Source organism: Salmo trutta, chromosome 28 (assembly GCF_901001165.1).
Source record: "Salmo trutta chromosome 28, fSalTru1.1, whole genome shotgun sequence".
In the NCBI taxonomy this organism is placed as follows: domain Eukaryota; kingdom Metazoa; phylum Chordata; class Actinopteri; order Salmoniformes; family Salmonidae; genus Salmo; species Salmo trutta.
This window is the reverse complement of record NC_042984.1, coordinates 23,391,679-23,406,058: the sequence shown is the minus strand read 5'-3', so window position 1 is coordinate 23,406,058 and position 14,380 is coordinate 23,391,679. Positions and strand designations below refer to the sequence as shown.

Sequence of the window (14,380 nt, the reverse complement as noted above, 5' to 3'; positions counted from 1 at the left end):
CAGATGAATGTTACAGGTTTTTGCAGATAAACCAAAATTATTTATATAAATAGTAAAGAGGACAGGTCCCAAAATCGACCCCTGAGGGACACCTTTAGTAATATCGAGGTAACTTGACACCATCAGAGAGCACACAGGTGGCCTATGTCAGGGAGAGTACCCCAAAAACATTCCAGGCCGCTAGCCATCCACTACTAATTCACTACTATAGTGCCTTTGGCATCCTCTGCTGGAGAGTTGGACTGGGACTTGACTTTGCTGTGCTACAGTGTGTTTGGAGAGAATAATTTGGTGCTATTGTGGCAGAGATTTGAGTTGTAATTTATAAATTGCCATTTAGTTATTAAGAGGCAGATTGGTTTACCTTTAGAGGCAGAGCCTGACTTGCGAGGGTGTGTGCCATGTCCCAGTGCATATTAAAACTCCTTTGGCACCACAGGTAACTTTAAACTCCTGGTAATATGCTGGGCTTTGAAGAGGCACCACTTTTTTATTCATTTCATTGCACCCTTTTCTCTAAAATACTGTAGCAATTTTCAATCAGACAACGAGAGAGAGACAGACAAGGCAAGAAGGGCCTTCTATGCCATCAAAAGGAACATAAAATTCGACATACCAATTAGGATCTGGCTAAAAATACTTGAATCAGTTATAGAACCCATTGCCCTTTATGGTTGTGAGGTCTGGGGTCCGCTCACCAACCAAGAATTCACAAAACGGGACAAACACCAAATTGAGACTCTGCATTCAGAATTCTGCAAAAATATCCCCCATGTACAACGTAAACACCAAATAATGCATGCAGAGCAGAATTAGGCTGATACCCGCTAATTATCAAAATCCAGAAAAGAGCCGTTAAATTCTACAACCACCTAAAAGGAAGTGATTCCCAAACCTTCCATAACAAAGCCTTCACCTACAGAGAGATGAACCTGGAGAAGAGTCCCCTAAGCAAGCTGGTCCTGGTGCTCTGTTCACAAACACAAACAGACCCCACAGAGGCCCAGGACAGCAACACAATTACAGTAGACCCAACCAAATCATGAGAAAACAAAAAGATAATTACTTGACACAATGGAAAGAATTAACAAAAAAACAGAGCAAACTAGAATGCTATTTGGCCCTAAACAGAGAGTATACAGTGGCAGAATACCTGACCACTGTGACTGACCCCAATTTAAGGAAACCTTTGACTATGTAGAAACTCAGTGTGCATAGCCTTGCTATTGAGAAAGGCGGCTGTAAGCAGACCTGGCTCTCAAGAGAAGACAGGCTATGTGCACACTGCCCACAAAATGAGGTGGAAACTGAGCTGCACTTCCTAACCTCCTGCCAAATGTATGACCATATTAGAGACACATATTTCCCTCAGATTACACAGATCCACAAAGAATTTGAAAACAAACCCAATTTTGATTAACTCCCATATCTATTGGGTGAAATACCACAGTGTGCCATCACAGTAGCAGAGAGAGGGGGGGGGGGGGGGTGGGGGTAGAGAGCAAGAGAGAATTATAATTTGTCAATCCTTAGAAAGAATCAGTAGGCCGGCATATTTTTGGGGATTATGAACTTTATCCATAAAAAAGCATTCTAAAGCCCCCATCTTGGAACAGTAAAGAAACAGAGTCTTTTTCGAACATAAGGGGGGGGGGGTTTACAAGAGCCAACTTCAAAACAAATATCCCACCGCTTTTCAAGCAATGTCAGATATAAAGGACACTTTTTATGGATTTACTCTACAACGGCCGTAAGATGTCTTAGATGCCTAAATATTCCTATACCTGTATATACTGTTTACTATACAGTAGTTTAATTTACACAGGGTTACATTTGATGTCTTACTGTATTTCTATCAAACAACACTGCTCTACATTTACTAAGATATGAGGAGAAAGTTGCAACCAATAACTGTCTGTCACTGTAGACTGACATTTTGAAACTTTTAAAAATGTTAAGGAGACAATGAGATTTCAGTAATATTCTTTACTGCAACCGTCTCTCATCCAGGCCAAGCCCATCCTGCTCTAACCATAACATTAGTTGATACCCCTCTGACCCTGAACTGTGTCCAAATCTATATCACCTCTGCCCCTGCTGCACCCTCAGCATATCCAAACATTAGACATGCAGTCCCTTTCCCCCTCAAACCCTGCCCACAGGAAGTGTCTCTTCGCTGGAGGAAATGGAGGCCAGATGTGGGGGTGTCCCACAGCTTTGGGCAGTGGGGTGAAGGGTGCCTGTGTGACAGGAGGGAGGGGAAAGTATCCCTGTTGGAATTTGTGCAATTCATCACTTTGTTAGCTTCCATTCTTTGGGATTGGTTTGAGTGTTATTTCAAAGTATCTGGCATGTGGGAAAATAATACGAATTTAACATGCAATGGAGTTTTTCTTCAAGGCTGCCAATGTTTCACACACAAAATATTGTAAGAATAATTGAAAAAACCCTGTGTAGAGTCATAACTCACTCACCACCGTATAATAGATCTATTAAATAGCAATTCTGAGTCCAAAATAACCTGTCGGGAAATTAGATATTAAAGCAGTGTGTTTGCAGTCATCATTAAAGCTTTGGGTTACACCATTGGAGATCTCTGCTTTACTACTCATTTCTCTTGTTGAATTAGAATAGATGTGGACTGAGGTCATAGCTAAAGTATAGAACATTCCGGTGGATGTCAGCCATGCTATAACAGACATGTTCCCTCACACACAGCAGTTTCACTGTGTCTTATTATGACACGTTAGCTGTGAACTGCTTCATTACGAGTAGAACTGGAGGGTTCAGAACTGGAGGGTTCAGAACTGGAGGGTTCACAACTATTTCCAGTCAAGTTGTCTTCTTCCAGCATGTTTGATTTCAATGGTCAGTCTTTTCATTGTTTGGTGTGTTACCACTGCAGAAAAAAGAGAGATTTAGTAAAAAAGAGAAAATAGTGGCCGAAACATTATGTCACATCCCTGACGAGGAAATGAAATGTGCAACATCAATCAGGCAGAGTAGAGGAGATCAAAGAGCGCCCCCACACCCTCCATCTGGTTCTGTTTGGGGAGACTTTTTTCTCCCTGCCTCTCTCCTTCGTTCATTCCCTTTTTCTACTCTGAGACAGGGTTCTTCTTGTTTTTCCTGTCAGGCATTTCTCCATGTTACAGAGACAATGACATAGTGGCACGCAAGGTAGAACCAGTCAGAAGACGATACCTGTCTCAGTTCTTATACACCCCTCCGTTTTATATCTGAGCTGGAGATGATTTACTGTTTCTCTGATTGAGTAAAGGTCTCAGGTATACCCATATGCTGTCATCACATCTCTATATCCAAATGTGGAGTAATGTTTGTGTTACAGGGATGTTTGTGTGTATATGCATGTGTGTCTATTCATGTGGTGCATGTGTGTGTCTGTGTGTATAAGGGCATGTAGGTGTGTATGTCTGTGCATATGCGTGAGGGTGTGTATATAACCTCCACATGTGATAACATTCTGCCGTCTCTCTCAGTGGAAATATTTAGGCTAAGTCCTCGTTTGAGCGTGCAGTTCAAACAGGAGAAGGCAGAGATTTCTTACCTTTTCCAGACGTCGGCTATCTCCAGGGGGCTTTCCATACAACACAGGGTATTGTGAGTACGCTTGGCCCCTCTTTGGAAATGTGCTGTGTATATGTGTGTTTATATCAACCCTGATATCCATTTTCCATTATTCCGTTAGCTCTGAGATATTTATTTTTACGGTGAGGGTGTTCAATGGAATTGTAATGTATAAATAGTTTGATCAGTCACAGGCGTCTCGATGACTCTGAGGAGGACACACTAACAATGCACTCCATTGTACCAATTAAAGCTAGAGTCTTTCATTGAAACAATAACAAAGCGGTCACCCCACCTCTGTTTTGGTAAAAAGCTAAGGGATGGGCCTGGAGAAATGTATCCACTCTCAAATTCATAGACGAGGTCAGCACAGGTGCATCAAAGCTGGGACAGAGAGACTGAAAAACAGCTTCTTTCTCAAGGCCATCAGACTGTTAAATAGCAGTCTCTAGCTGGCCTACACCCAGTAACCTGCCCTGAACTTAGTCACTAGCCGGCTACCACATGGTTACTCATCTCTGCACCTTATCGGCTGCTGCCATACTGTATGTGCATAGACATGGAACACTGGTCACTTTAATAATGGAACACTGGTCACTTCAATAATGTTTACATACTGTTTAACCCATTTCATATGTATATACTGTATTCTACTCAAGTCTATCCTATTCTATCCACGTATTCTTCAAATATACTATATATTCTATCCACATACTGTCCATAATGTACACATTCCATCACATATATACACTGCCGTTCAAAAAATGTTGGGGTCACTTAGAAATGTCCTTGTTTTTTAAAGAAAAGCACATTTTTGGTCCTTTAAAATAACATCAAATTGATCAGAAATACAGTGTAGACATTGTTAATGTTGTAAATGACTATTGTAGCTGTAAACGGCAGATTTTTGGGGGAATATCTACATAGGTGTACAGAGGCCCATTATCAGCAACCATCACTCCTGTGTTCCAATGGCACGCTGTGTTAGCTAATCCAAGTTTATCATTTTCACAGTTGGTCGCAGTTGTAAAGGAGAACTTGTTCTCAACTGGCCTACCTGGTTAATTTAAAAAATGTAAAAGGCTAATTGATCATTAGAAAACCCTTCTGCAATTATGTTAGCACAGCTGAAAACTGTTGTTCTGATTAAAGAAGCAATAAAACTGGCCTTCTTTAGACTAGTTGAGTATCTGGAGCATCAGCATTTGTGGGTTCGATTACAGTCTCAAAATTGCCAGAAACAAAGAAATTCCTTCTGAAACTCATGTCTATTCTTGTTCTGAGAAATGAAGGCTATTCCATATGAGAAATTGCCAAGAAACTGAAGATCTCGTACAACGCTGTGTACTACTCCCTTCACAGAACAGCACAAACTGGCTCTAACCAGAATAGAAAGAGGAGTGGGAGGCCCCGGTGCACAACTGAGCAAGAGGACAAGTACATTAGAGTGTCTAGCCTGAGAAACAGACGCCTCACAAGTCCTCAACTGGCAGCTTCATTAAATAATACCCGCAAAGCACCAGTCTCAACGTCAACAGTGAAGAGGCGACTCCGGGATGCTGGCCTTCTAGGCAGAGTTCCTCTGTCCAGTGTCTGTGTTCTTTTACCCATCTTAATCTTTTCTTTTTATTGGCCAGTCTGAGATATGGCTTTTTCTTTGCAACTCTGCCTAGACCCTAACATAATTGCAAAAGGGTTTTCTAATGATCAATTAGCCTTTTAAAATGATAAACTTGGATTAGCTAACATAACGTGCCACTGGAACACAGGAGTGATGGTTGCTGATAATGGGCCTCTGTACGCCTATGTAGATATTCCATAAAAAAATCTGCCGTTTCCAGCTACAATAGTCATTTACAACATTAACAATGTCTACTCTATTTCTGATCAATTTGATGTTATTTTAAAGGACCAAAAATGATCTTTTCTTTCAAAAACAAGAACAATTCTAAGTGACCCCAAACTTTTGAACAGTAGTGTATATATACTGTATATATAGGATTGACCATCTAGGACATCAAAATGAAAACCGTGTTTTGACGCTATACAGTGTTTGTTTACATTTTCATTGTTTACAAACATTGGAGTAAAACAAGCTTATATTTGGGGTACTGGTGTGGTACGACAGTTGACGTTTATTAGTTATATTTTTCAAGAATCAATGGGTATATATCATTATTGATGTCCAAAAATGAAGGATTTTAAAGGTAATGTTGCTTGTTATACTAGGCCTATACGCTGACCACTGTTGGGTATTCATTCAGGTCAGTTTCCTGATTATACCAAGATAATTATTTTAAATCAACAGATCACCGATTCCACCGCCTTTACTGCCCATCTGGACCGGACAGTGGAAGTCTGGCATTTGTTTTACCTAGAAAGTTTAGCACGTACTTAATCTTGGTAGGTAAAACAGTTGTAGGTGAATTTTGTTTGTGTACTGTAAGTATGTTGACATGAAGTCTCTTTCCGCAGGTCCACATTTCTTCAGAGTATAACCCACACCACATACAAAATGCACTCAAGGGATTCCACGTATAAACATTGTACCCTAGTGCAACACAACCCAATGTCCCTGATGCATTCAGTGCACTTTTACATTGGAGGGCATTCGTGGAACTGTTTTGGACTGAGGCATATTCGAATCGAATCTCAAAAGTCAAGCAATAGATTTTGTTCTTGTGTTGTGGATGTTCGCAATGTTTGAGAACTGAGTGATGGTGGTAGAACTGAAGGGTATGTTCGTGTTCTGGCACAGAGGATGAAACAAATGTTCCCAGAGGCACCCCTTAGATTCAGAACCTCTCATTCTTTCCTTTACTTGAGCTCATTTTGCTATTAGACTTCACTGCTACTCTGGTATGCCAGTTTCCCCTTTAGCCTACCGCTCAGAAGACTGCGCCAGGTCTCCAGTAAAACAAAGCGAATCTGAACACACTGTCTCTGAGGCTTTTTCTGACTCACAAAACAATGGAACTGTGAAACTGAATGCAATGAAACTGTACAGACGATTCAGTTCGATGAAAGGCTAAGATAATGACAGCCTAGTTCTATAGTATCTATCGCTCTAGTGCTACTAAAGAGTGTTTTTTCTCTTCCTCATGCAAAGGCTCTAATTATTCTTAGAAACCTGGGCACACTAATGAGGTCTGTCCTGAGGAGTTATAGTACATCATGTGAGGAGAATATTGTCTAGTTCCTACTTTCAAAATCCAAAGGAATTGATGATGGTGTTGAGTTGTGGAGACTTTAAGAAGGGAAAAGGAGGTATGGGGGAGGGGAGCTACTTGTTTTGGAAGAAATCTGGAACCTATAAACTTGGACAACTTATACGAAAAAGAACGGCAGAATATCCTCATCTGATTGGTCAACCCACGTGCCTTTGTCTCCGCCTCATCCCTTTACCCTTACCAATCACAAAACGCATTCTCTTCCTGTTATGCTTGGCCTGGCTGTGCCTTAGAACCCAGCTGGACCAATCTGTGGAACAGATGGGTGGGAACTTACAAGTTACATCCTCTTTCTTCTTTAAAAAGCCAGATGCAGGTTGGCTGCTGTCTTACATTGAGCTAGGATACTGGACGCAACTGCCGTTCTGAATGTAGCGAGCAGATTGTATTGTTAAATTGTTGTCATGTCTAGATGTAGGCAACATATGGATTTCCAATACTGAGAATTGATTATTTTTCCATTTGCTTTCTATTGCTAGCAGACCTGGCAGATCACTTCTGGTATTTCTATATACAGGCTTGCCATAGAACAGAGAAACTAAAGGAGGCATAGCCCATTAGAGGCCCTGAATGAGAGAACAGAGGAGTGGGATTGAAACAGTGTAGGTGTAGAAACAGGGTTAGGTAGATAGACTGCCATGAGAGAGGATCCGTCAAGCTGTGGTGAATACCCTGAGGGAGGGGTGGTGTCCAGCGAGGAAGAGCCAGACTGCGCTCCAAACAAATGCCCTGTGGTGGTGGTAACACCCGGGGCTGGCGGGCGTAAAAGGGTCACCAGGAAAGACAACATTTCATCGCCAACAGAGGACAACAAGTCAACAACAGGAGGGCCTCCCAGTCTGATCCCATCAGGACCAAAGAGGCCTAAGAAGAGTCCCCAGCCCTCCCTGTCTCCTCTCCCCATCCCAGGCCAGCCCCTAGAGGACCCTCAGCACCAGCGGGTGGTCGCCAATGTACGGGAGCGCCAACGGACGCAGTCCCTGAACGACGCCTTTGCCTCGCTTCGTAAGATCATCCCCACGCTGCCGTCAGACAAGCTGAGCAAGATCCAGATCCTGAAGCTGGCCTCGCGCTACATTGACTTCCTCTACCAAGTCCTGCAGAGTGATGAGATGGACGCCAAGCTGGCCAGCTGTAACTACCTAGCCCACGAGAGACTCAGCTATGCATTCTCAGTGTGGAGGATGGAGGGGGCCTGGTCCATGTCCGCTACCCACTAGCCCTCCCACTTACCTCTCTAACACCCTCTCGCCCTCCCCTCCTGCCCCCTCGCCCTCCCACAGCTGCGCCCTCCGGACCAAATCTCCCATGACCTCTGACCCCTGCTCTCTGACCCTCATCCTCACATCATCTAACTCCTTCACCACTCTACACCAGGTATGCACCATACAAACCATTCATACTCAATAGTATCTTTCCAAAACAAAATGTCACTGTTTTATATTGCATGCAAAGAAGTAGTAATTCAACAGATCTGCTGAAGGTGATCAGTGATTAACCTGGTGTTTTAATATAGTATCAAATGCAATGCTGGACATTTGCTAGAATGAAACCTAATAACTTTGCAAAGTAAGTAAATCACAAGGGAGGATCATAGAACAGCACATCTTAGGTTACCACAAATCTCTTTTTACATTCAAGGTATACTGTAACTATTCTACAAGATCAGTTTGTCCTGAAAATTGATATACGATGGTAGCTAAATGTATCCCATGATTATCATCATGATTATGGACCTAATAGGAGGCCATAGAGCTGTTATTTCATACATTTTGTAAGAAATAGCCTTTGAACACTAACAAATCACACCATACATAATCTTCTTTGTATTCTAGTTTCTATACATATACAAATTGTATTTGGACAAGAAATCATGAAATTAATCATATGCAACTTCACAATAGACTTGGTTTTTTATATATATATATATATATATATATATATATATTTATATACTTATGTGAAAGGCATATAAGAATACATTCCTCCTGAGAGAGAGAGAGAGAGAGAGAGAGAGAGAGAGAGAGAGAGTTTTACCCAGCCAGCCATAACTCATTGTACCTCATAGTCTCAACATTTTAGATAATATTAATCGGCCTTTGAAGCCAAATGATTGTGGAAAAAGTAACATTACAAGTTTCACTTTCCTACGCCCAAACCAAGTCCCTTTTTTATTATTTTGGTACTAAAACTTTCCTTTGAAATTCTTTCCTTTCGTTTTGGCTTAAACTTGCTACACTGGACGAAAATGAGATAGATCTTGACGAGGCTCAACAAAAATAACCTGGTTTTGAGAAACCATGCAGCAGTTAGCCATCAAAGGAGAAGTGATTGCTGTCTACTGCACTCCCAAAAACCACTAAGTTAGATGAAAGAGGTGCCATTGATGCTTCCAGTTCCCCATCTCCATGGTAAAGATGGCTATCAGACGCCTCATCAGTGGCCGTGCCTCCCTTCACCAGTGGCAACACATTTGCCATTTGAAACCACTGCTTTAGCCACTTCACAAGAGGTACCGTCACAACGCTTCTGAGGGATGCCTTTTTCATACTACAGTCAGCACAGTGTGTTCATACAACCTAGCCCACGTTGACATGTTACTCGCTGTGACATTCTCAAACACTGTCCTCTAGAAATTGTGTTTGAGGCGAATGAAAGCGAAATGTCCTTTGACCCTTTCTTAAATACCAGGTGAAATGAATATAGGCGAAACGGGCGGTTAGACATGATAGATGCGTTCTCAGTGTTTGTGTTTGCTGGGTTGGCCGTTGTTGTTGTGTCTGCAATCTGACTGAAGGAAGACATGCTTTGCTCCTTTCTCATTAGGGTCCTGTTGTATTCTCCAGTTAATGTCTTCTTAACCTTTCTCATGTGAAGGTTCTCCCTGCTATTCTATGGGGTTGCTTCGGGATGTGTGTGTGTGTGTGTGTGTGTGTGTGTGTGTGTGTGTATGCCACATGAATACAGATTTGTATTCTGTCAGGGAGGCGTCATTGTTCATCCCTGTCTTTCAAGGAGATCAAATATACATTGGTGTTTTAGCCTGCTTTGTTCTTGTCGCTGAACTTATTGCCACACTCTGGCTTTCGATTGGACATTTATAAATATTTATTGAGTTTACTTTTGCCTTTATATGCATGTTTATTGATATTGTCCAGTTGCATTTAATGAAAATACCACATTTTACAAGGACATGTTCAACAAAACACACAGCCCTGACCTCCAGTGAAAATGGACATAAACATTTTAATACTGGAGGGAGTTTATGCCCATTACCAGTTTAACTGTTAGAGTACAGAGATTTCATTAGGCATCATGAACTAAGAGTGTGTTTTCTTTAAAGCAAAAGGAAATAGCATATTTAGCATTATGTTGTGGCACTTACAGAATGTTTCTATCTTGTGTCTCCCCAGCATCCGACCAAGGCGATTGAGAAGCCTTCGCGTTGGTCTGCAATCCCTTTGATTACTGGTTTGTACTTACACCTCTGGACCAACTAAATCACAGGTCTCAGCCCTGCCCTCCCTCTGGAGAGGTACTGTAGAGACTCGGCTTCCTCGAGCGCACACAGAATCGACGGGACAACAATTTTGAGCTACCAGCAGGCCTGGAAGAGGGACAACTATAGCTTTTTATGACCTGGAAATTGCAACTTTGACTTAGAAACAGTTTTGTACACAAATGTAAGTCATGTGAATGTTCCTATTCTCGTGTAAATACATGTAGTCACAACCAATAGAACATTCTTGATTAAAAGGGAATCAGTTGCTGTAAAGAATGTATTTGTATTACAATTGTAGATATGTGGATAAAATATGCCTTGTGATTTTCTTGTCCATATAATAAAATGTGTATTTGAGCATCTTTCTCAGTCTCGTCTTATAACCGGTCTCACCTTAAACCCTGTACTGCGACTACACCAGCATGGTCCACCATCAGCAGTCAACATCTGGAGATGGACGATGACACAGCAGCATTTCTAAACACCAAATACATATGAAATACATAGATTATTATCCTTCTTTGTGTTTGTGTGTGAAATAACCTGGGTTACCAGGGATCTATCTACGAGTTACCCTGTCAGCCTTAATTAGTGCTCTAGAACATACGCCTCGTTAAGAAGTCTGCTCTGGCAGACTAAGGTATAATTGCACATAAAGCTGTTGTTCTTTTGGGGGAAAATAAGGCCTCTAAAATATTTATTGGTTGGAAAGAAATCTTATCATATACCCAAGCACAGAAGCACATGTGGATACATGCATTAATGGACCATGAGACTGTATATCAAACATGTCACACCTACACATGTGCACACACAACATTTTCAATTTTAATTAAGAGAAAAACAGTACAAAATAGACATTCTTTCTATACATACATAGGAAATATGGAGGAAACAAACAAGGTAAAATAAAAGTATGTAATTTTCTGTTATTCCAAACTTGTTAGTGAAGGCTACCAATACATGATTCAAGGCACATGTGTGATGCATTTTGGTCTTGAGTATCTATTTACAGTGACTTTAGCAAGTAGATCATAAAAAAAAACAGCAAGTAGATCATAAAAAGAAATGGAGAGGAGTGGCCCACTGGCCACTAAGACAAAATGAGCGTGGCCCATAGGCCCCTGGAAAACTTTACAGGAGAGTTAATGTACAGTATTCAACACACTTTAACTCTAACAGAGTTAAACCCTTCATAGACAACAGATACCCACTGGTGCACTACGAGACAGACAACACAGTCAGTTCTAAGAGACAGACACCACAGTCACTGTCAGTTCTAAGAGACAGACACCACAGTCACTGTCAGTTCTAAGAGCGTTTGAATGATGGTGGCTGCTTCTATTTAATTTTATACAAGTCTTTGAGGCGACCTTATGGGCAAACATTGCCCAGAGTCTTGAAAACAAAACATATAGCTAGTACAAACAATAATGAATAATGAACAATGAAAACTGGCAATAGTTATTACTTTCTTGCACATACACCGTCTCCTAGACACACATAGCTATCCACAGTGGTTGGTACAGAGCATAAGAGGAAAGGGCTAAAAGACTTGTTAGCATGGTTACCATTCTCTCTCTCTCAATGCCAACTAGAGGTGAGGATGCAGCTGAGGTTAGAGAAGAATGTCTAGTTAAGACAACATTGATGTGTGTCACCAGTCAGAGCACCAGCACAGAGAGCATGTTCCTTTCAAAAGACGCCTTGTAAATATTGTTTTAGACAGAAGTGGATGCTCTCTCTCAGTCTTGTCTTTGATTTTGGATAAAAAAGAACATGACTTCTTCAACATGGAAAACGCAATAATACGCAGTAATAGAGAGCGTATGATACATTTAAACATTTAGCCACACTCCAGAGGTACGGGGTCATATACAAAATAATATTGTAAATCTTAAAACACATTTCATAACTATGTCTTCTGAATTTGATGGTGGCCAGTCTCTTTTCATTCAGCGAATAGCTTCCAACAATGAGCGCAATCTAGATGAAACGCTCATTAAGACAAACTACATAACATCTAGAATGAATGTAGAAAATGGAACTGTGGAAAGTGGAATGTGGTAAACATTTCAACTCACAACAAAAACGATCTACGTTGGATGTCATTTCATGAACACACAAAATAGGCTTGAGGAATTCTCACAAACTAGTTTCAGTTTGGAGCAGGCTTAGCGTGGCTGTGTATAGGTACAGTATATCTGAAAATGAATAATCAGCATGATGTCAAGTACTGTATCATACATTCAAGTGGAGATGGACTCTCTCCACAAGGTCTATAGGAGAAGTACGCACCATCCTAAAGCAACATCTCCATAGTGCGAACAGTAATAGTCTGTTGGATGGTCCATAAAGAAGGTTTTCACATAGAATAACACACCAAACCAACCGTATTCAGCTCTACTTGATATAACCAACCGTATTCAGCTCTACTTGATATAACCAACCGTATTCAGCTCTACTTGATATAACCAACCGTATTCAGCTCTACTTGATATAACCAACCGTATTCAGCTCTACTTGATATAACTGCTTGTGGATAATAACAAGGCAGCTGAACTGTGAATTTAATGTACACAATAAAATAGGCATGTCTACAGGTCAAAATGCTGGTCCTGAAAAAACAAACACCAACTTAACACTGTAACCTCGCTGGTCCACTGCAGTAATATGGTCACACTGCAGACATATTTAAGACAGTTTTCTTTGGGAGATGTCCATTAAGTGCATTAGAGCCTTTGACTAGCATAATAAAACTATACAATATAGCTACCGTAGGAATGAACATACATTTAGTATTTCCTCCCAAACAGTGGTGGATCTTCAGCTCTTCTTAAGATTCAATGATTTATTTGTTTCAGTTTGGTCCTCATCATGTCAGTAAGACGTAAAGGGAAATAGTGTGCGAATGAAATGCATTTCTGACTGTGTGTGTGTGTGCGTGCGTGTGTGTGTGTCCATGCGAACAATGTATAAAGACACTGGTCTAAGAACAGCAGTGGAATAATCAGAATACAATCTGGGCAAACAGGAAGTTTTTGCAAATGCACTTAGAAATACTAATTTGTGTATACATGCATGAGTCTTCTTAGAATGTGAATGAATTTCAGAGGAGAAAAATATCTTCCAATCCTCAAAGTTGAACAGATAATTAAATAATCTAGAGCCCCCCCCCCCCCCCCGAGGTTTGGAATTTTCAACGGTTCACATTACGGAATGCACAGTGCAAAAACGACAGATAAAACCACATCTTCATTTTCTTCTTTAGTGGTTCAACTGAATATTAATGACATCATCAAGGATTGACTGAGCCATTCAGCAGTTGCCAGGTGCTGGCCGGTCTCGGTCTCTCTCTCTCCAGGGCCATCCTCAGAGCCACTGACTGGTGTCTGCTCTGCTCACTGACACAACAACAGACACCCACAGACCTGGTGCTAGTATTGCTTTACTGTAAGTGCCTCAGTAAGACCTATGTTGTCTGTACTTTTAAAAAAAAAAGGCCAAAAAGTGGTCAATATCACAGCACCGGGCTGGTATCCTTCTGAATACACACAATATAAATGACTCTGTATTGCTGGGGCTAGACCATAGACAGAGTTAGTTTAATCATCAGTTGTATGAGAACATCTTTTATCGCACATATACACTGACAGGGCTTTGGTGTGGTGTCAGAAGGCTACATTAGTTCCACTGTGTTGAGTTCATTCTTCACTGTGTTAAGGTGCGCTGCATATAGTCTGAGGAGAATGGACGGTGGTCTTTGAGGCACTGTGTGGTTTTAGGGCCTCATTGGTTAAGGCAAAGGGCCTCATTGGTTAAGGCAAAGATCCACAATCTACACTCCTCCCCCTCATCGTGTGACAGGGAAGGATCTCCAAGCCTATTGGGATGTCCTGAAGGAGAGGTCTGTGAGGTCAAAGATCAGCATCTTCTACATGGAGTCCTCATCTTGCTCCATAGGCTCGTCTGGGTGGCTGGAGGAAACACAGAGAAGATGGTTAGGGAAAACATCCCGCATCACATTTGTAACATACTGTACAGGGGAGTCTGCCCTTTA

At 41.3% G+C, this 14,380-nt stretch overlaps 2 protein-coding genes across 7 annotated transcripts in view; one reads left to right on the top strand and one right to left on the bottom strand.

The window, feature by feature from the left end:
* The first annotated feature begins 6,059 nt into the window (after window positions 1-6,059).
* LOC115165838 (twist-related protein 2-like) lies at window positions 6,060-10,682 on the top strand. Its single transcript, XM_029719265.1, has 2 exons — window positions 6,060-8,195; window positions 10,232-10,682. The coding sequence occupies exon 1, from the start codon at window positions 7,457-7,459 to the stop codon at window positions 8,036-8,038; it is 582 nt and encodes a 193-aa protein (XP_029575125.1). The 5' UTR covers window positions 6,060-7,456; the 3' UTR covers window positions 8,039-8,195; window positions 10,232-10,682.
* Window positions 10,683-11,128: 446 nt separating this feature from the next.
* LOC115165836 (histone deacetylase 7) overlaps window positions 11,129-14,380 on the bottom strand; it is an 84,186-nt gene continuing 80,934 nt past the window's right edge. For all 6 annotated transcript variants that reach the window (XM_029719257.1, XM_029719259.1, XM_029719258.1 and 3 more), the window contains one exon: window positions 11,129-14,297. In XM_029719257.1, the coding sequence (XP_029575117.1) occupies window positions 14,255-14,297 (43 nt within the window). In that variant the 3' untranslated portion in view covers window positions 11,129-14,254. The remainder of the gene's footprint in view (window positions 14,298-14,380) is intronic.

Excerpts from the sequence above, each read along its gene's own strand:
- LOC115165838 (XM_029719265.1), top strand. The coding sequence starts at position 7,457 with ATGAGAGAGGATCCGTCAAGCTGTGGTGAATACCCTGAGGGAGGGGTG.